The 23,427-nt window shown below is 39.4% G+C and overlaps 1 protein-coding gene and 1 non-coding gene across 3 annotated transcripts in view; one reads left to right on the top strand and one right to left on the bottom strand.

The window, feature by feature from the left end:
* FMN1 (formin 1) overlaps window positions 1-23,427 on the bottom strand; it is a 378,961-nt gene that overhangs the window by 188,980 nt on the left and 166,554 nt on the right. For both annotated transcript variants that reach the window (XM_023230251.1, XM_023230252.1), the window contains 2 exons: window positions 5,698-6,485; window positions 790-940 (listed from right to left, as the gene is read on the bottom strand). In XM_023230251.1, the coding sequence (XP_023086019.1) occupies window positions 790-940; window positions 5,698-6,485 (939 nt within the window). The remainder of the gene's footprint in view (window positions 1-789; window positions 941-5,697; window positions 6,486-23,427) is intronic.
* LOC111554640 lies at window positions 7,710-7,771 on the top strand. Its single transcript, XR_002735306.1, has one exon. It is a non-coding gene; the product is annotated as a small nucleolar RNA SNORD77 (small nucleolar RNA).

Below are 23,427 nucleotides of genomic sequence, written 5' to 3'. Positions count from 1 at the left end.
TTGTGTTTAGTGTTTGTTAATATAAGCTCCACAGGGCAAGGATTTATTATTATTTATTATTATTATCATTTTTGCCCTCAATACATCCCAATGCTTAAGACAGTGCTGTCCAACAGAGCTTTTCATACAATGGAAATGTTTTACATCTGTGCTATCCAATACAGCAGCCACTAGGCATAAGAACAAAACTGGAAAGTGGCTAGTGCAATTAAAGAACTAAATTATTTTATTTACTTTCAATATTTAATAGCCACATGTTACCATACTGGACAGTGCAGGCCTAGAACAAATGCCTAGCACAGTAAACTCCTAGGAAATATTTGCTAAACGAATGAAATTATAAATAAAACCTTTTTTCCATATAACCTATAGCCTACTTTCACTAACTACCAATTAAATTTTATTTTTATTTCAATAGAATTAATGGCTGAAAAAGTCCAGATTAAAGTTTGAAAATTCAGAAGATATGGCCAAAATAGCAAGCACAGATTTCATGAACTATTGGCTCCCTTTGCCATCTGCCATGCAAAACCTTCTGAAACATTTCCTGAAAACAGGGAAAGCACCAACAGCATGTAATGAACTCCCATGAATCTCACACACACACACACACACACACAGAATATGTACTAAATTCCCATGATACACACACATATATGTACAGGTATGTGTATACGAGATATATATATATATATATATATATATATATATATATATATATATATATATATATATATACCATTTCCCTATATAATATATAATTACAGCTTTGGCATAATCACTCAGTACCTTTTTGACCTTGTTTTTTTTCTCAAAAGTCTCTGACAGAGGTTTTTTCTTTTGTTGAGTTGTATCTTTGGAGAATAAATACTCAAATTCACCAGGGTCCCGAATGTCAGGTTCTTCTAAGGAGTCCCATAAGGTTGGTGTAGCATTTTGGCTTAAAAGAGAAAATGACAAGTTAACCATAAGAACCAAAACAGGAGAGAATATAATACAATGAAATCTTTCTCAAATCCATTTTTTAATTTCATTTTTCTAAAAAAACACATAAAACTCTAATAATGCTTGGAGAAAAGCTTTTTATGTTATGCATTTGTTAAACTCAAAATATACTATAGAACATTAAAACACACACAGACATATCTCCAAAAAAAAGTTGTCATTAGGTACAAAGATAGAGCTCTAGAGAAACTCCTTAAGACTAGAAATCCTGGGATTCGGATTCCTGGGGGCACCCAAGCTGCTCTTCCTTCAGTCTGTGGCATTTCCATGATGTGTAAAAATGGGCATTGTATAAAGGCTGAAAAGATAACCAATTTGAGACTTTGACAGGCTAAATCTGAAGTAGAATGAAAATGGAGTACCAAAGTAAAGATCTGCCTCCTCTTTGGACTTTTTCAACTACTTTTAAATATAGTTTTTAGGATTCATGCAGGTAAACTCTGCAGGGCCCTTAATACGTAAACAGGCTGTGCCTATTTTAAAATACATGATTCCTAGTATCTTAGTCCCCTGCACAATACTAACAACAAAAACCAACCAAAAACCTCCTCCAATGCACCTCATGGGATTTCAACTAAAGCAGCCATCGGGAAACCGTGCTGTTTCGTCTTCCAGAAACAGGGGCACCCTAGTTTTGAAGGGAAGAAAGAAAGGCTGTTGAGAATCAGGTGTAACAGAACAGCGTCTGTGAGCTGACTCCAGTGGTCAGTCCTCAGGGACCCTCAGTCAGAACACATCTCCCAAGTGTTTGCTTTCTTATCTTAATTTCAAACACTATTAATGCCCACTGGTCAGGCGTGGTAGCTCACACCTGTAATCCAAGCACTTTGGGAGGCTGAGGTGGGCAGATCACTTGGGGTCAGGAGTTCACGACCAGCCTGGTCAACATGGTGAAACCCCATCTCTATTAAAAATAAAAAAAATTAGTTGGACGTGGTGGTGGCAGGCGCCTGTAATCCCAGCTACTCGGGAGGCTGAGGCAGGAGAATCGCTTGAACCCAAGAGGTGGAGGTTGTGATGACCTGAGATTGTGCCACCGCACTCCAGCCTGGGTAACAGAATGAGAGTCCATCTCAAAATAATAATAATAATAATAAACGTTCTCAATGCCCACACATTTCGTCTATATACTTACTGTTTATCAAGCATATGTATATGTTACAATCCATAACATCTAAAAGCTTTGTTTCCATACATATTTTCCTCAATGAAAACTAAAAAGATAACTATTATGATATGGAATGGTCCACAGAATTTTTTGATACTACAAGCGATTTTGATATTTAAAACAGTTGGCAGCCCTGGCTCCTCAGGTCTGCGTGTTCACATTTTGCAACAGATCTGCCTTTCCCATGACATATGACATTTTGGTTTTGGCCACATTCACCTCTTCTCTCCTCTACTTTTTATTTTTCAAATTATGATTTTGCCAATAGTTGAACCCTGTAATAGTATGACATATGGAAGTTATAAAGTATAACCATAGAATGAACACCTGGGAAACCATTACCCAATCCAAGGGCTAGAACATTTCCAGTGAAGCACATCAATGTGTGTGTTCCTCCCTCAGCCATACCCCCCTGCTACTCACTTAACTTCAACCTGAAACATAAGCACCATTAATGTTAAGTGCGTATCTCTGTGGTGCTGGGGGAGCGGTGGGGAGAAGTGGGATCTTGATGAAGGAAGTCAGTCGGGAATTCTGGAGTGAGCCGTGGCATGTGAAGGGCCACTGGTCTGGGTCTCGGGAAGGTTCTGGGCAGCTAAGGGGTGACGCCTAGAAGGAGGTGATGCAGTGTGTCAGGCCAACTGCTCAGCCCCATCCCCACTTCCTGCACCTGCTTGGCTCTAGCTCCATGGACTCTGAGGTCAGGCCAGTGTAACGAGTAATAGAATTCACTTACATTGTGGAGTAAATTGGCTTTGGGAGTCAATGGTGATCAGTTTAAGCACCTGATCACCATTTACAACACTGTTTCTATGGGAAAGGCATTTCCAATACTGAATGAAAATTTTGGAACACTGCCTCTCAGTGATTTGGGGACAGCCAGCATTTGGCAGGGCAATAATAAGGACCTGCTTCACAACGGACGACCTGCCATGGTGGTCAGCTGACCACTGAACATACCACTCTAGCTCAAAAGGCAGGCAGGGAGAGAGAGAGAGAAACAAAGAAAGACAAGGAGAAAAATGAGAAACTTACTAAGAAGATGAAAAGGTAGTTAGATGAGGATTTATTTTGCTTTAGGTGTCTCTTGCTTAGTCTAGAAATCACAAAACAGACACCCAAGAAGGCAAAATGTCGAAAGAGAAAAAATCAGTTCATACCAGGAGTCAAAAGCAATTTAGGTAGATGAGAAGCAGTGTATACATAATGCTGAAAATTCACATTTTGTTTCTGGCTTCCCAGAAGAGCAAGACCAACATTTATGATGCAATCATTATATAAACTACTTACTTCTCTAGTTGCACAAAGTATTAAAATACGATTTTGCCTCCTTTATGAGAAGGTATCCCAAATAATTGCACTTTTGCTCCTATGCAAATACTCCACAGGCTCTTTGAATCATTTTCACTTAGAAGTAGTAGTGCTAATAGGTACAGAAAGTTGGAGAGACCCATAATAAAAGAACTTGAATATGTGGTACCACCAGGAAGTGCCCATGTTGCAGTCTTAACACATCAGAGAGGGGCAGCCCCCGTTTCAGGCTCAAATGCACACCAAGCCGGGCTCTCTTGATGTCCTATTCATCCACTTTTCATTTTGCTCAAAAGTAAAGCCCTAGATATATGATGAAACCAATGAGACCTTCAGTATTCAATTGTTTTTCTTCTCAAAATGGCCAACTACATAAGCAGGAAACAACGTAGACAATGATGATCTCCAGCTTTCCCTTGGTCGTGTGCGAAGGGCCTGTATCTCCCAGTGGGACTCTTTGGTGGCTGCTGTGGTCTACAGTTATCTGTGGCTCATGAAGTCTCTTGGGGAAGGAAGTGAAGGCAGGCTAGTGGGACACAGGTGTGGAACAGCTCCCCGTGCTGTCAGACACACTCGTTCAGGGCTTACGGGTGGGAGGCATCGCCCTGGAATGGCTGTGCACCAATTTGAGAACACTAATAAGGAAACATGACTCAAAATAAATATTCTGGGAAATGATTTCTTAGGAAATGTCTGAGTCTTTATTGGGAAGAAGGGAATACTAGTACTTTAGCTAATGGCAGAAGCTATTACAGGATCATCTCCTCACTTTTTTATGAACCATTCATTTGGGAAATTAGAAAGTATAATTGAATTTTGAAAAAAAGAAGTATCGGGATGTTCCAAAAACAAACTCTTGGCCCTTATTTTTTGTGAGAGGAAAGGGGAAAATATGAAGCACATATGCTCAGTTTTAGGGTATTCCCCACTCCTCCACAGGGATTTCTAGTTGTTTTATCATTGTGAGTTGTGTGTTATTTTGTTTCATATCCTGCCTTCCCTAAGCAAAATGTTATATAAATTGAAGAACGCACTACCAAATCATGACTTGGGAAAAGTTGTAAAATGTGTCCTATATTTGCTGTCCTTTACAAACAAACTTTAAAGGAGAAAGTGGTCAAGAGACAACTTAAGCTCTCTTTCACTATCCTCCTTCCAGGCTCAGAAATAAGGCAGAACAAATCACGCTCAAAACTGTTTGAATGGATGTTTCCAAGCAACTATACCCTGCTGCTTTACAAACCCTGCTTAACAATCGATACAAATGGAAGATGCTTTCAGTTGTCCACATACTGACACTTTCTCTGAAGGGCATCAAGGTATAAAGTAAGACGGAAGAGTAATTAGCAGTTAGAAGAGAGACAGTTTAAGCAAAGAGACTTTATATTTTAAGACTCTGATCTAAAGAACTAATAACTTGGCCATGTCTCATTCTTTTAATAAAAATGGAAAAGCACCCATTTCTGTTCAATGTCTATATTACAGGGTTGATTATAGCATTTAAAAACAAGACAGTAAAAAGAATTCTAAAAATCCTCAGTGAGCCTTCAGTATGCAATCAGGTTCAATTCTTTATGATTACTCATCAATTGTAGCGATGCTGGGGAAAGCCCTGGCTTAGACTTGGACTCTTCTCCAGTCTATAAAATGGACCATGTGCCTTGGAGAAAAACCTAACACTGAAACACATTGTTTCTCCCAGCATCTTCAGAGAATACAGAGAGGCCCTGCTGGAGACAGACATTCTCCCCAAACATCCCAACCTTGTTTATCCAAGCATTCACTCTATCACACTTGATAATGGGTGCTACACTATGGAGATATTGACCCGGTAAGAATAAAATATCGCCGGGCGTGGTGGCTCAAGCCTGTAATCCCAGCACTTTGGGAGGCCGAGACGGGCGGATCACGAGGTCGGGAGATCGAGACCATCCTGGCTAACACTGTGAAACCCCGTCTCTACTAAAACATACAAAAAACTAGCCGGGCGAGGTGGCGGCGCCTGTAGTCCCAGCTACTCGGGAGGCTGAGGCAGGAGAATGGTGTAAACCTGGGAGGCGGAGCTTGCAGTGAGCTGAGATCCGGCCACTGCACTCCAGCCTGGGCGACACAGCGAGACTCCGTCTCAAAAAAAAAAAAAAAAAAGAATAAAATATCACTTGGGCCAAATCCTAGGAATTCACACGGTGAGAATGGGATAGGAGAGAACTTACCTCCTATCACTTATTTGTATCCTAGTCCAGTATAAAGGTTTCATGGGACAACTGGGTTCAATGGCTGGTTTTCGAGGACACTGACTGGAAGAAGAGCCAAATCCAAAGAAGAGTCCAGGGGGAGGTGGGGGTGCAAGTCCTGGCGGTGGTGGAGCAGGAGGCGGCCCTCCAGGGTTGGGTGGGGCAGGGGAGTTAGGAAGTGGGAGTGGGGGTGGGGGTGGGGGTGGGGGAGGTCCAGCACTTGAAGACAGAGGTAGAGGTGGCAGTGGAGGAGGTGGCGGAGGTGGTGGCGGTGGCCCAGCACTCACAGGTGGCACTGGAGGTGCTGGAGACAAAGATCCAAGTCCCAGGGGGAGGGGTGGAGGGGGAGGGATGGATGTTGGCAAGGGCGGTGCAGGAGGCGGAGGCAATGCCTTCTGATGATTTGATGCCATGCCTTCCACTGGCTGGAGTGCTGCATGGATGTCTTTGTGGTCATTTGGCGGGGAGAGCTGGCTTAAAGAGGAGATATTCAGCTTTTTGGGTACTAACTGATTACTTCTGGTTGTCTTGCTTTCGCCTTCGCAGGGCTTGAGGAAGGTCTCTCTGTCCGTCTGAATGCACACATTTCTGAAGGTCTTTGGAGGGCAGTCATCATTGGTGGAAATGCACGCATCTCTCCTCTCTTCACAACCCCCTCGCCATCTGTGTTCTAGCTCGTGTTTCAGATTTTCGATGGTTTCTTCTAGTCTCGCTGTTATCACTGCATGCTCGCCCCGGATATGAAATGCCCGAAGTTCAAACTGGGCCTGTAGGAAAATTCCGTGGGAAAGAAAGTAATGAGTTTATTAAGAACAAATATAAGAATTTAGAAACTCAATAATACCATCATGGTGCCACTGTACCATGGCCCTACTGCAGGGAAATACAGAGACATTCTTTCAAGAATCCATAAAGGTATACATTTCACTCTGAATTTTCCAGGGACCTAAACAGGCAGGAGTCAAAGCACAATTTCATCTAGCCTGAGCTCACGGGAGATAATTTTCATGGATTAAGGTTTAAAGTACATCTGTTACTTAAGAACTCTTACCCAGTTTTCATATCAAACACATAACTTTTAATAAAGCTTTGGACATGCTTGAATCTCTGTTTTATAACTTTGGCGTTTGGTTTCATAAAAGAAAACTGGAAAGAAAAAAATAGGTTTAGAGCTCCTCTGGCTTAGAGCTGCTGTTCTCCCAGTCTCCTTAGAAGGTCTCTTTCACTGAGTTTCCAAGACAATACAGCAGACACAAAAAGCAAGAGAAGAAGCCATGATAACTTACTTTTTTAAAGTTTCCCTATAAAAGCGGCCCAAGATTAGTATTTCTGTCTGTTTCATAATATAGCAATAAGTAAGCAACATAAAACATAATATATTACAGTATGCCATTTTCTTCTACTTACACAGCACTTTAAACTATGTAAGACAGTAGCCTTTTTAATGCTTATTGCCTCACTTATTTTAACGCACTGAGTCTGTAACTGTACACTTATTAGCACAGAGCTAGAGTACTCGTAGTCATTAACTAGCCCGTTCCTGAGCATTCAAAGCTATTCATCCTATGACAGTTAACTGGAAAGCAATTAAATTTAGAATTTGATTAGAGTTTTCAAAATCCAGTTTAACAGTAATTAAATATTTTTGGTCAACTTAATTTCTGCCTCCCCCATGAGATTATAAACTCCACAAGATGAAAATGGTGACAGTATCGTCTTTATACGTGTATCCCAGCAGGTAGCACAGCGAGTACATAGCTTAGAAGAGATGGATGGATAAAAATCACGGGGATAGTTATATTCACTGTCACTGTCCCAAGAGCCTCCCTTATCAAGATTCTCTCCACTTCTCAGCACAAATATCTAGAACACCTAAGCACATACAAGTACAGCTCCTTTTTGCATTGAAAAAGTAAAGAAATATTTTGGACAGCCTTGGAAGGAAAGGTATAAACACAGGAAGCTCGTCTACCTTCACTGAGATAACTTTTATACTATGTTTGCATAGTTCAGCAGATTGAATTATGAAGAGATCTACCATTTATCTGGTGTTAAAAAAAAAAAAAGCTAACTTTTACCTATTTTTTACTAGGTTCAACTTTTCCTTAATATTCATTCTCAAGAAAAAACTCCTAAACAGCTATAGTCAGGAGAACTGAAAGACAAAGTTTTTTGAAGGCTAATCTTCTCATAGGTGGACATGGTAGCTCGGAGCCAACTCTGAGGGAAGTGGCTCAGGACGTTGTCTATTTCTTGTGCAATGCAGAGCGCTGAGTGCCTGAATTTGGAGTCACACCACCTGGTTCACGTCCTGGCTTAGGCACTTGCAAGTTCTATGACCTTAGGGAACACTGTGTCCCTAAGCCTGAGTTTCCTCAAGTGTAAAGCAGGAATAATAGCGAGCCATCTCTAAGACTTTTATGAAAGGAAAATGAGATACTTCATATAAAATAGTAGGCGTTATGCCTGGAACATAGAAATATTTGGATAAATCTTACTGTTCGTTTCTGTTGCTAATGCTAATAGCAGAGCAAGAGACTAACAAATTTCTAATTACTTTTTAAAATTTTCAAACAATGCTACCTTTGTAGAGGGATAGGCACAAAAGTAGGAAAAGCTCAAGCAATCAGAATAAGCAATGTACTGCGAATATGAAAGTTTACCTAGCCTTTTGTGAGTTCTACTACCAATTCCCTAGAAGTAATTTCGAGCTTCACTCAACTGTGAGATCAAGATAATCTTTGTTTCAACACTGTATCATTTCCATCTTCATTTCTCTCTTTTTTTCCTGTCCACTTCCACCCACATCTTAGCCCCGATTACCACCCTAAATTACTCACCCACATTTTAATTTCATTCTAATGATTAGTTCGGTTCTGTCACAACAAACTAACTCTCAGCTGTTACTCTCAACTAAACCTTCTTTCAAGATTAAGAATCAAATATTCAAGAAGCAATAATTTTACTCAATCCTCAACTTCTTAATGATACGAAAGAATTGCAAAGACATATTGCATGGTGAAACTTTCCCTAATAAGGGAAATATTTTTCAGTGAAATTACTGAGTTTCTGACTCCCCTATCAGATTATAAACTCCACAAGATGAAATCTTGTATCTACAGCAAAAGCCCTGGCCCCACCTCCTCCTCTTCCTACCACCCTATCAATGATCTTCTAAATCTGTTGAAGCTGACATGTAGAGCTATATATCATTTTCACAGCTCGGAGGTAATGCATTTCTTTAGCGTAGTGGGCAGAATACAAATTGGGCAGTAAAGTTCACCTCTCTGTACCTCAGTTTTTTTGTAAGCAAAATGTGGATAATAAAATGTACTTGACAGAGCAGATATGCCAGGGAGGCAAATTAATATATGTAAAACAAAATACAGAAGAGTGTTTGAAGAGTGTTTACTATTTCAGTTCGCTGTCATTATTATTGTCTCTCTAACGCCTGACAGATCAGAGCCCAGTGGCGCCATTAGCTTGCTCTTGGTTCTGGGTATGCTTCCCAGCCCCATGCCCTCTACTGGTACATGCTCTATGCTTCTAAAGCAAAAACAGACATACCAAAATCCTTCTTAAACGCCTTTAGCTATTGCACTTTCTAACCCTACTTCTTTTCCTTCGCAGCAGAGCTTTTTTGAAAAAAAAAATACTCAACCCAAGCTTTATTTTTCTCATTCATTCACTTTTCACCCAGTTACTGGCTTCCATCCCCACTGTCCTACTGAAACTCCATGATTTGACTGTTGTATTCAATCAGCACTTTTCAGTGATTTTTGACCTCTCTGCCACATTTGTTAGAGTTGACTGTTCCAGAAGCAGTGAAATTCTGCTTCCCTCAACTCGATTCCACCTCTCTCCTTTTGTTCACCTCCTACTTCTCTGCTGCCCCTAGTCAATCTGTAGACTCATTCATCCCTTAAGTGTGGTTCTCTGAGCATATTGCTTGCATTTTTTTCCTTCTCGCACTATACAATCTTTCTAGATGATCTCATATACTCATATGATTAATGACACTAGGTGAGTACCTTTAACTTGGTACCTTGAGATCATATTTTCAACTATCCTCTGAATTAATCTACTTAAATATTTAACCAGCTGCCTCAGATCCAACAGGTTGGAAAGTGAACTCATTGTTGCCGAACCCCAATGTGTTCCTCCTCTGAAATTGCTCCTCACCATTAATGGCCTCATCACCTCCAGTCAGCACATCCAGAAACCTGATGTCATGCTGAATTTCTTGCTCTCTCTCTCATCCTCAACATGCTATTGATCAAGCGTTACTGATTTCTCGTCACCCCCACCACCTCAGTCTTTCACTGGACAAAGGCAATGAGCATTTTCTTGACTCAAATGTAGCCACTTTAGTTCCAAGAAGATTTTGAAAAAAAATAATAATAAATTTAGATCCCTAGTCCTTAAAATCTCTCCAATAATTAGCTATTACTTGCAGACTACCACTAACTCTTGAGCACAGACACATCAACAGCTCTTCTGATCTGTTTTCTGACCAGCTTCTCCACTATTAGCTTTTGTCTCTTCCCCAGATATGCCCCGGATTCCAGTCTTCTGAACTGGTCCATGCTCTTTCATGCAGTCTTTGTGAACACTGTCCTCTTCCAATACCCTTCCTCTGTTGCAAACACCCAAGGTAGGGGCAGATTACCAGGCACAGACTCCATGAATGGGTTCCTCACATACTGTATTCATTGATACGGAGAATGACCAAATAAGAAGGAAAACAATGAATTTCCATGTACTGCACACCAAGACGCTGAGATGATAGTATGACAGTAAGAAATCTTTCTGGATCACTAAAATTGAATTGCCTCTCTCTGCCCCTCACCCCCCAAAAACACACTTGCCTTTGACTTTTCTTGTTTCATAACCTCTTTTCATCATTCCAATTTTGTCTTGGTTGTGTTCATGACCTCAGTGTGGCAGAGCAACTCAAAGTGATTAAAAGAATAAGCACCTCATTCATTCTCTGTCCATACCGTACCAATTATTTCAAAATGTGTCTGGCTCTATTATAAACAAAGCATCTCAAGTTCATGCATACCATGAACTGAAGCTTTGGGAAAGTTAATCTTTAAACACTATTTTTATTTCCTGTTAGCTACCACTTCTACTTTGTACATGGATACTATGTGCTGTTCCCCCTCCTTTATCCAGATACATAGCTAGAAAGACTGGTAATGATTTGGTGATTCTAATACAGACCAGAACTTTGTTAAATAATCATGTACTCCCAATCTTTGCCCAGGATCCTGAGAATCTTTAGGAAGTGTCAAGATCAGTCCCTTACAAAGGAAGCTACGATAATGCCAGGTCAAGGAAACAAAATGCCTTTATATCCTGTTAACTTTACTTACACATTGAACATGTGCTTGTAAGCAGTATCCAATTATAAACCCTCCATTTATTTTTAGATCAATGTTCTTGAAGACATATGAAGAAAATCTCAAGATTTCCCCTTTCTCTCACTCTCCCTGCTAAAAATCTTCTGATTTGACCCCAATACGTCATTTGAAAAGAGATAGGTGCTGAGGTTTGATATCTTTCCAGTTTTTAAGTTTTACCTACCTTCCTTTACTCTTAATTTGTTTGCTTCAATTGCTTTCATTTTTAATCACATCCTCTTCTCACCTGCAATAGTCTGTTATAATAATATATGTCCATCTCTTAGTAAGAAAGATTCAAACTTACTAGCTCTGAGAGGACAATGCCAATTAAACCATCCTGTTTTGATCACCCTTTCTTCCTAGTGGCACAATTTTTATCCTTCTAACAAATTGTTTCTCAAGCCCTGCTCCCATTAGAATCACCTGGAGAGTTTTGTGGACGACACTGGTGCTCAGGCCCATCCCCAGAAACCCTCATTTAATTTAGTCTGAGATGATGCCTTTGCACAGGTGTCTTTAAAGCACCACAAAAGATTCCAATGGGAGCCAGAGGTGAAATAAACAACTGTTCTTAATCTGAATTCCGCTCTAACACAGCTGAGATAGTGTAACGACACACTATCAATGGGTTATTCTGGCAATGACTTTCACTTGGGTCATTTCAGCATCTCCAAAGAAATGTGTTATTTGGTAAAGTCCCTTTCCTAACTCTGATATGCCCAATAAAGGGAATATTCCTTCATTGTCCAGACTGAGAATAGTTATTCTACACAGCAGAGAAGCCTAAATTCTTTCCATTATACTCATGGCTCTTCAAAATTTGGCCTCTGCCTACTTGCCCAGATATTTCCCTACTCTTTCCCTATGCTACACCACTACAGATGACCAACATCCACATCTCTACTCTTTCACACATGCTGTTTCATCTACTTAGAGCTCCTTTTATCCATTTTCACCTAGTGAAAGCCCTGAAAAAAAATACAATCAAGCTCAACTGAATCTTCTGGCTTAAACTTTTCTGAATTCTGCTTGGCAAAAGTTTTCCTTTTTGTTTCCAAAGAACATTCTAAGTTCATGTTGCATTAGAGTTATTTATGTTTATCTTCTTTCAAATCTAAAAACTGCAGGCAGTTGGGGACCACAAGTTAATCATATTTGAATCTCCAGAGCATCACACACTGCTTGCCTAGTTAGCCATCCACAAATGCTTATTAATTTTAGTGTTAAATATTAAGACTTCCTCATGCCTCTGCATTACCCATCCATTTGTAAGTGAAACTCCAAAAAAATTTAAGGAGAGATAAAGATCTTTTTCTCTTTGCTATTCCCATACACAGCAAACTCTTAAGACCTGTTGTCAATTGTTAGCTAAACACTCCTCTGATCTCTTTTCTGATACTTGCTCCACTTTTGGACTAGAACACTCATAAAACATCCAAGTTTTTTTAATGAAGGTATTTCTAAAAGTTGATGTTGATCATGTTAGTTTTAACAATTCAAAATACTTAATATGGACAAAATTCTCTTCACAGTCAGCTCAAAGGCTATTCCCATACATATAATGAACTACCCAGTAGAAATGAACCACATTTGTGATTCTAATCTGATTAGGAACTGGACTCTAGCAACTTCCCCAGCCTCCTTTGGGGATGGTTCTCCCTTCCCCTACCAAATCCTCATTATTTTTTAATATCCTCCCCATTACCACTGCTCAGAGATATCATCGAAGGAACACACTGTACTGAAACCCAAGCAACAGAGGAGACTTTTGCTTGTCTGGTCCCCACAAGCATGTCTGTCAAAAAGAAGGTGGAAAAACGCCTACTGATGAAAGACATCGTGTTGGTGCCAAGCACTGTGGAAAAATCATCCGTTAGCATTTTGTTGTTACGAACATTCTCTCTAGGCAGTGCTGCCAGGGCCAATAAAGAATCAGGTTATCTGCTGTACACCTTGACTAAGTCAGTCTTTTCCAGGGACTCTTCCAAATTCTACATCCCTAGGCTGGGGAAAGCTGGACAGTCCTTGGGGGCTGCATGGAGGCTCAACAAAGCTTTGCCACCTCTGAAAAGTGTAGTGTGAGCAGAGGGAAGGAAAGGAAAGTGAGGCTTGGGAGCACAAAATGCCTCGAAGGGGTGGGCTTCAGTTCTTACAGAATGCTTAGGTAAGGCAAGGAGATGGTGATTCCATGGCTTTGGATGTGCGTATGAGTTTTTTCTGTTTTCTTTTTGAAGGTTGCCCAGAGACTTCAATAACCCCTTAGTTAATTGGCTTATACTTGCCACTGTAAAAACAAAAGTTTTTATTAATGAAGAGAATGGCACTGGGTTTGATGAGAACTCCATAAATTAACAAAAGCTGGTTTTAATTAACTATTACAATTTTTTTGTTCTTATCAGAAATGAAAGCACATCAAGTTACAACCAAAAGGCCATCTCAAGGACACTTAGAAACATGAGGCACATTTGACACATTTCTGTAATTAGAACGTGCTGGGAGGGATAAAGACAGAGAGAAACAGGGCAGGGAAAGAAGGGGTAAAGAGTAATTGACACGAAGTTGACTCTGAGTAAAACCCAATGTATGCAATGCTGGAGAGTACACATGCGTAAAAACGGTGCTGACCTCCAGTAATCACCTGCCATGCTGATGCTCGGGAAAGACAAGAAGAGAATCCAAACCAACATGGTGTGAGTGTTCCAGGCACTATGCTAGGTGCCTTCATCCTTGCATCTCTGCAAGGCAGACATTCTGGGGGAGGTATTAATCTGTATAAGATCCCACAGCTAAAAAATAGTAAACAAGGGGATTTCAATCCTGGCTGATATAAAAATTTATGCTCTTTCTGCCTTACTATTTTGAATTAATAACATATGACTCCCTAAACTGATATCCAGTAAACAACAGTAACTCATAATTAATGATTAGTAACACTACGTTCCACCTATTACTTACAATGCATTTGCATTACATCAATGCATATAATTATGACAACAATCTGTGACAATACTGGTATTGTGGCTGTTTTCCAGATGAAGAAACAGAAGCACTGAGGAATTAAGTAAATTGCCAATAAAAGATAGACTAAGTCTACTATCCACCTTATCACTGATCTTCAGTGGCTAATAATCCTTCCCATGCAATACATTTTAGGAAGTCAGTATGCCAACACTCAAAAAAGAAAAAAGATACTTTCTAGTCTCAGATGCTTTCTTCAAAATACCTGTCCTCCGTCCTCCTGAAAAAGAAATGGAATGATTAACTAAATAATTGATTCAAAGTTTCTTGGCTCTCAGGTGGAAAAAGCATTGGGTTCAAAGACTTGAATTCTACTCCTGGTTATCTCAATCATTAGCTACTTGCTCTTAGCCAAGTTTTAAATTTCCTCTAGGCCTCATTTTATATCTACCTCAAATGAGAGGTTTAAAGTATTTAGTCATTAACATTCCCTCTAGTACTAAAACATTAATAATTTCCATACCCAAGACTCTCATCTCACTTTGTTCCAAAGCTTCTTTGAACACATCTCTATTCATGAAAACTTCATAAGGGCTTAAAGCATGTTATTATCTAAGCAATACAAAGAGATAGTCCCAATTCTCACTGTGAATGCAAATGTTCACACAAAATCAGATTCAACAAGGTGCTCTGAAAACCAGTGATGAGTATACAATTTACACAAAATTATTTTCTTTTTTGTTTTTTTTGGAGACAGAGTCTCTGTCATCAGGCTTGAGTGCAATGGTGCGATCTTTACTCACTGCAACTTCGGCCTGCCACATTTAAGTGATTCTCCTGCCTCAGCCTTCCAAGAAGCTGGGACTACAGGCGCATGCCACCACGCCCAGCTAATTTTTGTATTTTTAGTAGAGACAGGGTTTCACCATGTTGGCCAGGATGGTCTCGATCTCTAGACCTCGTGATGCCCTGCCTCAGCCTCCCAAAGTGCTGGGATATGAGTCACTGTATCCAGCCTATCCATTATTTTTGAAAGGTGATAGTTAATTACAAGTATTAAGGAATACACCTTTAAAATCAGCAAATATAACCATGGATAGTCATTCAAGGAAGTAGCAAGAAAGTAAAACAAATGTTTGAAATCTGCACTGAGGCTTATACTTGAGACACAAAACAAAATTGTAGCCAGAGTGTATTTTACGAAATAAAAAGCATTGTTACTCACAGAGAAACTTCAGTAACATTTTATTTCTAAGTTACTAATATCCAGAACATAAGTCACAGAATCAATATATATCCATGGAAATGACTTTCAGACTCCATTTTTCCAAAAAGTAGTTCTAAACCCGAAGAGCAAACCTAAGACTGCACATTTTAGGTGATGAGCCAACATACTAATTCCTTCTCTATTAAAAGAGAGAGCTTGCAATTTTATGTTGTATTATTATTATCACTACTGAAGCTGCAGCTAGTCCAATGAGGCATTACACATTCTAGAGTACATTCAAGTTTAGAAGAAACAGATGACAAACCCTGGTCCTTAATACACTCTGACGAACTGTGGTTCTCCAATTAATTATAGTAATCATTTTAATATTTCCCTCTAGATTCCTCACACACTTGTCTATAAAGGGATACTATCCCATGGCCAACGTCCATCTGCACAACAGTATCATTTTGAAAACTATGATGTGGATTCCTCAATCATGTTTGCTTTACATACTCCCAACACTTAGTACATTTCTTAAATTGGAATTCGGTAGGAAATGAGAAAATGACATTACATCAATTATACAGAATTATCAAATGGTGTCAGTTGATATCAAAAGGGGCCAGCTGTTGAGTTCTTTCTGGTGTAAAAGATGAAACTTATGCATAAGACTCTAGGAGTATTGACTAGAATCAATCACAGTAAAGTTCCCACAACTTTACAAATGATACAGCTCTCTGGCAGCAAGAAGAGGCTCACAGGAGTGGTTGGTGATAAACGTTCCTGCAATGAGCTTACTCTTTATAGTAGTGCTGTATAAATCTGGTAGAATGCAAACAGGTTTTCATTACAACAAAGATGGCCTCCGCTACCAGCCAATATTCAAACAAGCTTTGATGAGCATCTGCAAAGTACCAGATGATCCTGTGAAAAATAAGAAACCATTTGCCCAGTGCGGTGGCTCATGCCTGTAATCCCAGCACTTTGGGAGGCCAAAGCAGGCAGATCACGAGGTCAGGAGATACCGACCATCCTGGCTAACACGGTGAAACCCCGTCTCTACTAAAAAATACCAAAAAAAATTAGCTTGGCCTGGTGGCGGGCGCCTGTAATTCCAGCTACTCGGGAGGCTAAGGCAGGAGAATGGCATGAACCCGGGAGGCGGAGCTTGCAGTGAGCCAAGATCGTGCCACTGCCCTCCAGCCTGGGTGACAGAAAGAAAAAAAAAAAAAAAAAAGAAAGAAACCATTCATACTTTGAGAAGCTCACATTCTAGGTAGAAATAATAATATATTTGTAAGTTATGATTACTTTCCAGGACAACTGAGCTGGTGTGAGTTTTACAGTGCTATTCTTCTTCTTATTATTATTCAGACATAATTTTTTCCTTGACAGCTGAAGAAAACCCAGGATCATACCATCAAATGCATTTGATTCATCCAGCAAACGCATACCAAGTCATTTGTGTTCACTGTACATTCCATCAGCAACAAGCTACTCCAAGCCCAACCATGCATAAACCAACCTCTCTGAATTAATTTTTGCAAGTAAGCAAGGAGATATTTGGCTTTCCACCTTCATTACTTAAACAAATGACCGTGATGCATGCCTGGATCACAATCACCTTCTCCTTGCCACTTTCAGTTTTCCCAGGGATTAGTCACTTGATAAATCTGCCATTGAATGGGTTTTAAATTATAGGCCAATCGACAGGGCAAACAAACAAGAGGGTTTGCTTGTCTTTCTTTAGGATTTGGGTTCTGGCTTAGGATGCCTCCTCTAGAAGAAACTAGGAAGGGAAATGTTTCAAATTTCCGAAAATTGCTCACCCCAGCCAAAAGGCACACTCATTATACAAGGCATAAGTTGAGATGCCAAAAAGGGATCACAGAATTGAATATAGTCTTAATTCCTTAAGAAAGAGACCCAACAAGAAATATTTTCTGCTAGAATTTGAGTGTCTAGGTCAGTTTGAAGAAAAAAAAAAAAACTAAAATAGGGTCACAGCACTTGGCTTTAGCTCTGCATAAGGCTGCTACATAACCTTAAATTTGCTTTATATATCTGGCTTTTTTTTTTTCTTTACAAACCAGGTTTCTAGGGATCCAAGGAGGTGCTTCAGTTCTATAAACACTTAGTTTTCACACTATTTTAAAAGAACATTTAATCTTAAATATTGTGATTTTTAAAACTGTATACAGTATTACGCCACAAATTTTACACATTTATATACCAACAGCAGACCTACTACTGGGGGACTTGGTTTTCTGTTTTATTTCAGTCTTCGGAACACCAAATATTCTCTGATTTTCTGAATCTATGTCTCTAAAATGGTTTCATTGATTAGGGAAAATTATAACTGGTCTATTTTCCTTTTCTTTTTTCTTCTTTTAAAATTCAGACTCATGCAAATACACTTTGGGAGGCCGAGGAAGGCGGATCATCTGAGGTTAGGAGTTCAAGATCAGCCTGGCCAATGGCAAAACCCCATCTCTACTAATAACACACAAAAAATTAGCCGGGCGTGGTGATGCACGCTTGTAGTCCCAGCTATTCGGGAGGCTGACGCACAGAAATTGCTTGAATCTGCGAGGTGGAGGTTGCAGTAAGCAGAGATTGTGCCACTGCACTCCAGTCTGGGTGACAAAGTGAAACTGTGTCTCAAAAACGAAAGAAATTTCCTATAATTCATGTTTAATTTTAGAGACTCTTTTACTTTATTCCATTCTATTCAAACCCTGGGATTTTAACGGGATTTTTTTTTTTTTGTCAAAAAATGTTTCCATTTGTAACTATGTATTTTGTAAAATGTCATTTTTGAGATTTTCTGTCACTAAAATATTACATTAAAATTAATTAAATTCTGTGCTAACGTAAGACTCAACAGTCTTTGATTCAATTTATCAGTCAACTTTGTCGTCATCAAAAAAGCATCTTAATGAAAATACAAAAGAATACACTTAGGACCTTGGATTAGGCAGAGTTCTTGCATATGCCATCAAAAGCATGATTCATTTAGCACAGGACAGCAAAAGCATGATTCATTTAGGATATGTTACTTAGCTTGATTTAGGCACTCTGCAATGTATACACATATCAAAACACAATACTGTACACCATAAACATACACAATTGTTGTCAACTGAAAAATTAATTTTTTAAAAAGCATGATCTATTTAAAAATTGATCAATTAGACCTTTTCACAATTAAAATTTTCTGTTTGTTTCAAGTCTGTAAGCCACACAGGGAAAAAATGTTGGAAAACAAAAAACTGACAAAGGACTTCTTTCCGGAGCACAGAGAGAACTCAGTTAAAACAAAAATAAGGAAAAAAAAAACTTCCCTCCACCCTCCAAGAATGGGTAAAAGATTTTAACAGATAATCTACCAAGGGAGACATGTGAATAGCAAATAAGCACATAAAAAGATGTTCAATATCACTAGTCATCTCAATAGAGACACACAAATTAAAACCACGTAAGGTATCACCACTGCACGCCTACTGGGAGAAGGGAGGAGAGCGAAGGGTGAGAGAAGAAAACAGACCAACCTGATAATACCAAGTGCTAGTGAGAATGTGGAACAACTAGAACTCTCAGATTGCAGACGGGAATGGACAGTGGTACAGCCACGTCGGAAAGCAGTTTGGCCATTTCTTATAAAGTTAAACATAAACTTTCCATACCAACTATCAATCCCACTCCTACACATTTGCCCAAGTGAAACAAAAACATAGGTTAACATGAAAATCCATATACCAGTGTTTTTGGTAGCTTTGTTAGTAATAGCCTGTGACGGTTAACTTTATGTGTCAACTTGACTGGCCCCCAGGGTGTCCCGTTATTTGGCCAAACATTATTCTGGGTGTGTCTGTGAAGGTGTTTTGGATGAGGTTAACATTTAAATCTGGAGGCTGGGTAAAGCAGACTGCCCTCCCTAGTGTAGGTGGGCCTCGTGCAATCTGTTAAAGGCCTCAATAGAAGCAAAAGGCTGACTCTCTCACTACTAAGAAGAAATTCCTCCTGCCCAGTGGCTTTCGTACTGGGACGTGGGTTCTCTTCCTGTCTTTACACTTGAACTCTTCTTGGGTCTTGAGTCTGCCAGGCTTTGCACAACTACACCCCCAGCCGTCCTGGATCTCAGGCCTCTGGACACAGACTAGAGTTATACTGTTGGCCCTCCTACAGCTCCAGTTTACCCTGCAGATTTTGGAACTTATCAGCCTCCATAATCATGTGAGCCAATTCTTTACAATAAATCTCTTCATATACATTTTAAAGTATTCACATTAACATATATCTATATATTTTATGTATACACATACATAGACACACACGTCCCAGTAGTTCTGTTTTTCTGAAAAACCCTGATGAATACATTGCCCATAATTAGAAGCCACCCAAATGTTCTTCAACTGGTGAAAAAATAAAACTGCGGAAGGTGTGCCAAGTGGAATCCTACTCAGAAGTAAAATGAAATGGACTTCAGGTAGATGCAACAATACGGATGACTCTCAAATGCATTCTGTTAAGTGAAAGGAGCTGGCTCAACAGACTATACATTGCATGGTTCTATGTATATGACTTTCTGGCAAAATCAAAACCGTACTGATAGAAAATATCAATGGATGCCAGGAGCCTGAGGTCGGAAGAGAGGTTGTCTTCCAATGGACACAGGGAAATTTCTTATGGTGATGGAAGTGTTCTATATCCTGACTGTAGTATGTTTACATGACGGCATGTTTTTGGTGACACCTCAGATGATACACTAAAAACAGCAATTTTTTATTGCATGTAAAATTATATCTCAACGAAAAAAATCTCTTAAAGACTGACATTATAAGTGAAACATATATGTTAGATGAATTAAAAATTGTAAAATAAATGAACACTACTAAAATGTTACACAAAACTTGGGCTTCCACAGCAAGATTGTGTCTGCAACAAAATCTCTCTGTGTCGAAAAAAGACATTATCACAGACAGTAGGGTAAAATGAGTTCCAAAGTATCTAAAGTACTACTCACATCTTCAAAAGAGACTCAGGTGTTCAAATTTCTTGAGGTAAAAGTTTAACCTCTTTCATCAATACTACAGCATTTTGCACTCCTATGACCCACCTTCTAGAGGTTTCTCCATCGAGGTGAAGTCAGCGCTAAGATAGGATTGGTAGTAATCCTCTAAGATGGCACTGCCACATTCAGTATTATTCTTTCACTGCAGCTACGTGGGAACATGGCCGGGGGAGGGAGTGAATGGCAACCAAAAGCTCAGTGTTAAATTAAGCAGAATATTATGTTGCATTTAACATTGTGATGTCGCATTTCTTTACCTTTCTCTACAGCCTATTTTCTATCACAGTACTTAATGATGAGTGTGATTTTTTCATAGTAGTTTATCAATAAATGCTTCCAAACAAAAAAAAGTTCCTGCTTTTATAAGAAAAAAAGACCTGATATCTTCTATTCCCAAGCCAGCTTGAATAATTTTTTTAAGTTTTGTTTTTCTTAAGCCAGTCTCCAACACAAGATCAGGTTTAGCTTAAAGGACTACTTTGGGTTATTTTCTTTTATGCAATAGACTAATATTTTTTCTCAGTTTTAAAGAACACCACCTATCAAAACAGATAGTCTGTCCCACAGTGCAATTAGAATAGTTTCCTCCTATATTTAAAAGGGTCTCGGCCGGGCGCGGTGGCTCAAGCCTGTAATCCCAGCACTTTGGGAGGCCGAGACGGGCGGATCACGAGGTCAGGAGATCGAGACCATCCTGGCTAACACGGTGAAACCCCGTCTCTACTAAAAAATACAAAAAACCAGCCGGGCGAGGTGGCGGGCGCCTGTAGTCCCAGCTACTCCGGAGGCTGAGGCAGGAGAATAGCGTAAACCTGGGAGGCGGAGCTTGCAGTGAGCTGAGATCCGGCCACAGCACTCCAGCCCGGGCGACAGAGCAAGACTCCGTCTCAAAAAAAATAAAAATAAAAAATAAAAGGGTCTCCAAGACAGATAAGAGCTATTATTCCATCAGTATAGTAAGCTGCAAATTCTCCCTCAGGTCCCTACTCTGTAAAATGAGGATGATAATACCTATCTTGCTTCCTGATATATTTTTCATGGAGAGAGAAAGACTCTGAAGAAACTTCACAATAAATATAAAAATGCCCTGAGAAACACTGAAGGATTAATATCATATTGGATACAACTAACAGCAACTATTTGGGATTATAGTGCATTATCAATCAGAAGCTATGAGCACAACCCTGACATCTACATATAGTTTATATGTTTGCTTAGATGGTGGTGGCCTTAGAGAAAAGCGTGAACACATTTTTCTCTAAGGCTAAGTGAAATTCAACATTTTTTCTACACAAATTGCATTAATCAGGATTCACATATCATGAGAATGTATATCAAAAGGAACCATCATTGCATCACGCAATAAAAAGCTAGGAAATCACTTGTGTACAAGACACACTGAAGTTTTATGGAGTCTTTTTCAAGCAATTTTTTAACATATTTATTGATAGGTATGTCTCCTGTCTTTCACCCCTACCTAAAAAGTGCTTAAGGTCTCCTTTTCTCTGTTCATCCATCACCGAAGAAAAAAAAAAGAAGGGCAAAATGTTTGCCTTAACTCTATCCTTTCTTCAAAATAAAACCCCCATGATATGCATTAACAAATGTTGCTCCAAAGGATTAGCAGTTACTTCTTATCTTTGCATCTTTACCATACGCTCTGTGTAATTTCTCCAAAGGCTGGTTTAGGTTGCCACCATTGTGCTGAAAATGCTCACATAAATAACTAACAGCTTCCTAAACTACCCAATTTGGTGGATTTTTCCTCATTCTCCTTTGGAACTCTGCACAGCTTATCTTGAGAACAGCCTCTCGGATTCTTTGATAGTACAGATTCCTGGTCCTCTTCCTCCCTTTGAGATTATTCTGCCTGCTGTGCTACCTTCTCTTCCTCCTTCCATCTTTTAAATATGTCAAATTTATGGGGATTCATGTTTTTATCTTTTGTTCACTGATGTATCACTGTAGCAGGGGTAACTGAATGAATGAATTTTTCAATATCCTAGCTGACTGTTGGAAATCCTTAAAGCCATAGTGCTCACAACTATTGGGTTCTGTTAGCAAAAGAAAAACAAGGAAAAAGGTACTGTAATATTAAGCAGTGCCCATGAACAGCCTGTTACATACATGATAAAAACTGATTTGTATGATTATTGCGATTATTCCTCAGCCAGGTCACAGCTGCTATGTGCATAGCTGACTGTGACTACATGCTTTGCAACAAACGTCGCACTCTTAAGTCCAAATTGACAGGTCTATCTCCGCACAGACACGGTAAGATTGTTTTGTTTAGTGCCCCTCCCAACTGACTTATCTTACAACATGGACAGGGCCCAGATGAGAGTCAATTAATTGATCTCGAATGGGTCAAAATAAAGATATTAATATTGCCATCGCTATGAATGTACGTCACATTTTAATTGGTAAGAATTTTGATAGTTCTAAATATATTCCCACTTCTATAGACCATTAAGGGACCAACGAAGGTGTTTCAGTTCATGTGTATCCAAGTGGTAGGAGTTATTTTTCACTGAGAGACAACAAAATGATGGGAACAGGGGTCATGAAAACATGCTGAGCAACTAAAATAGCCTTGAAACAGTACCCATGATAATACGGGTGATAGATTTATTCTTTGTGGTGGCAAGGCTCTTTTTGAGTTCCTGTATATAAGCAATTAAGCTTACCAAACATATCCAGTTATGGATCTCTCCAGGAAGCAGCAGAAGGGTTTCCAGAGCTGCACTTGTTTCATCTGGAATACTTGCAGTTGAGGACATATAAGGGCTGACAGAGTACAAATGAGGAAGTGCATCCGTTGCGCCTAAGCTTATGTGCTTGAAAACCACAGTGAGAATACGGGGATTTTTGAGTAAGAAGAAAATTCTAAAACCTCACAGAGAAGATTCTCTGACCACAGGGCATCAATACCCATCATTTTTACAGGCAGTTTTGGCAGTGTCACACTGATTTATGTGAATTCGCAAGGATCTGATGTAATATTTAAAAACAGATCTCTTCGCTGTGTAAACAGAGATTAAGAAAAATGTAAATCTCCC

This window comes from Piliocolobus tephrosceles, chromosome 6 (assembly GCF_002776525.5).
Source record: "Piliocolobus tephrosceles isolate RC106 chromosome 6, ASM277652v3, whole genome shotgun sequence".
Classification (NCBI taxonomy): domain Eukaryota; kingdom Metazoa; phylum Chordata; class Mammalia; order Primates; family Cercopithecidae; genus Piliocolobus; species Piliocolobus tephrosceles.
Note: the sequence above shows the minus strand (reverse complement) of the source record. Positions and strands in the feature narration are given on the sequence as shown.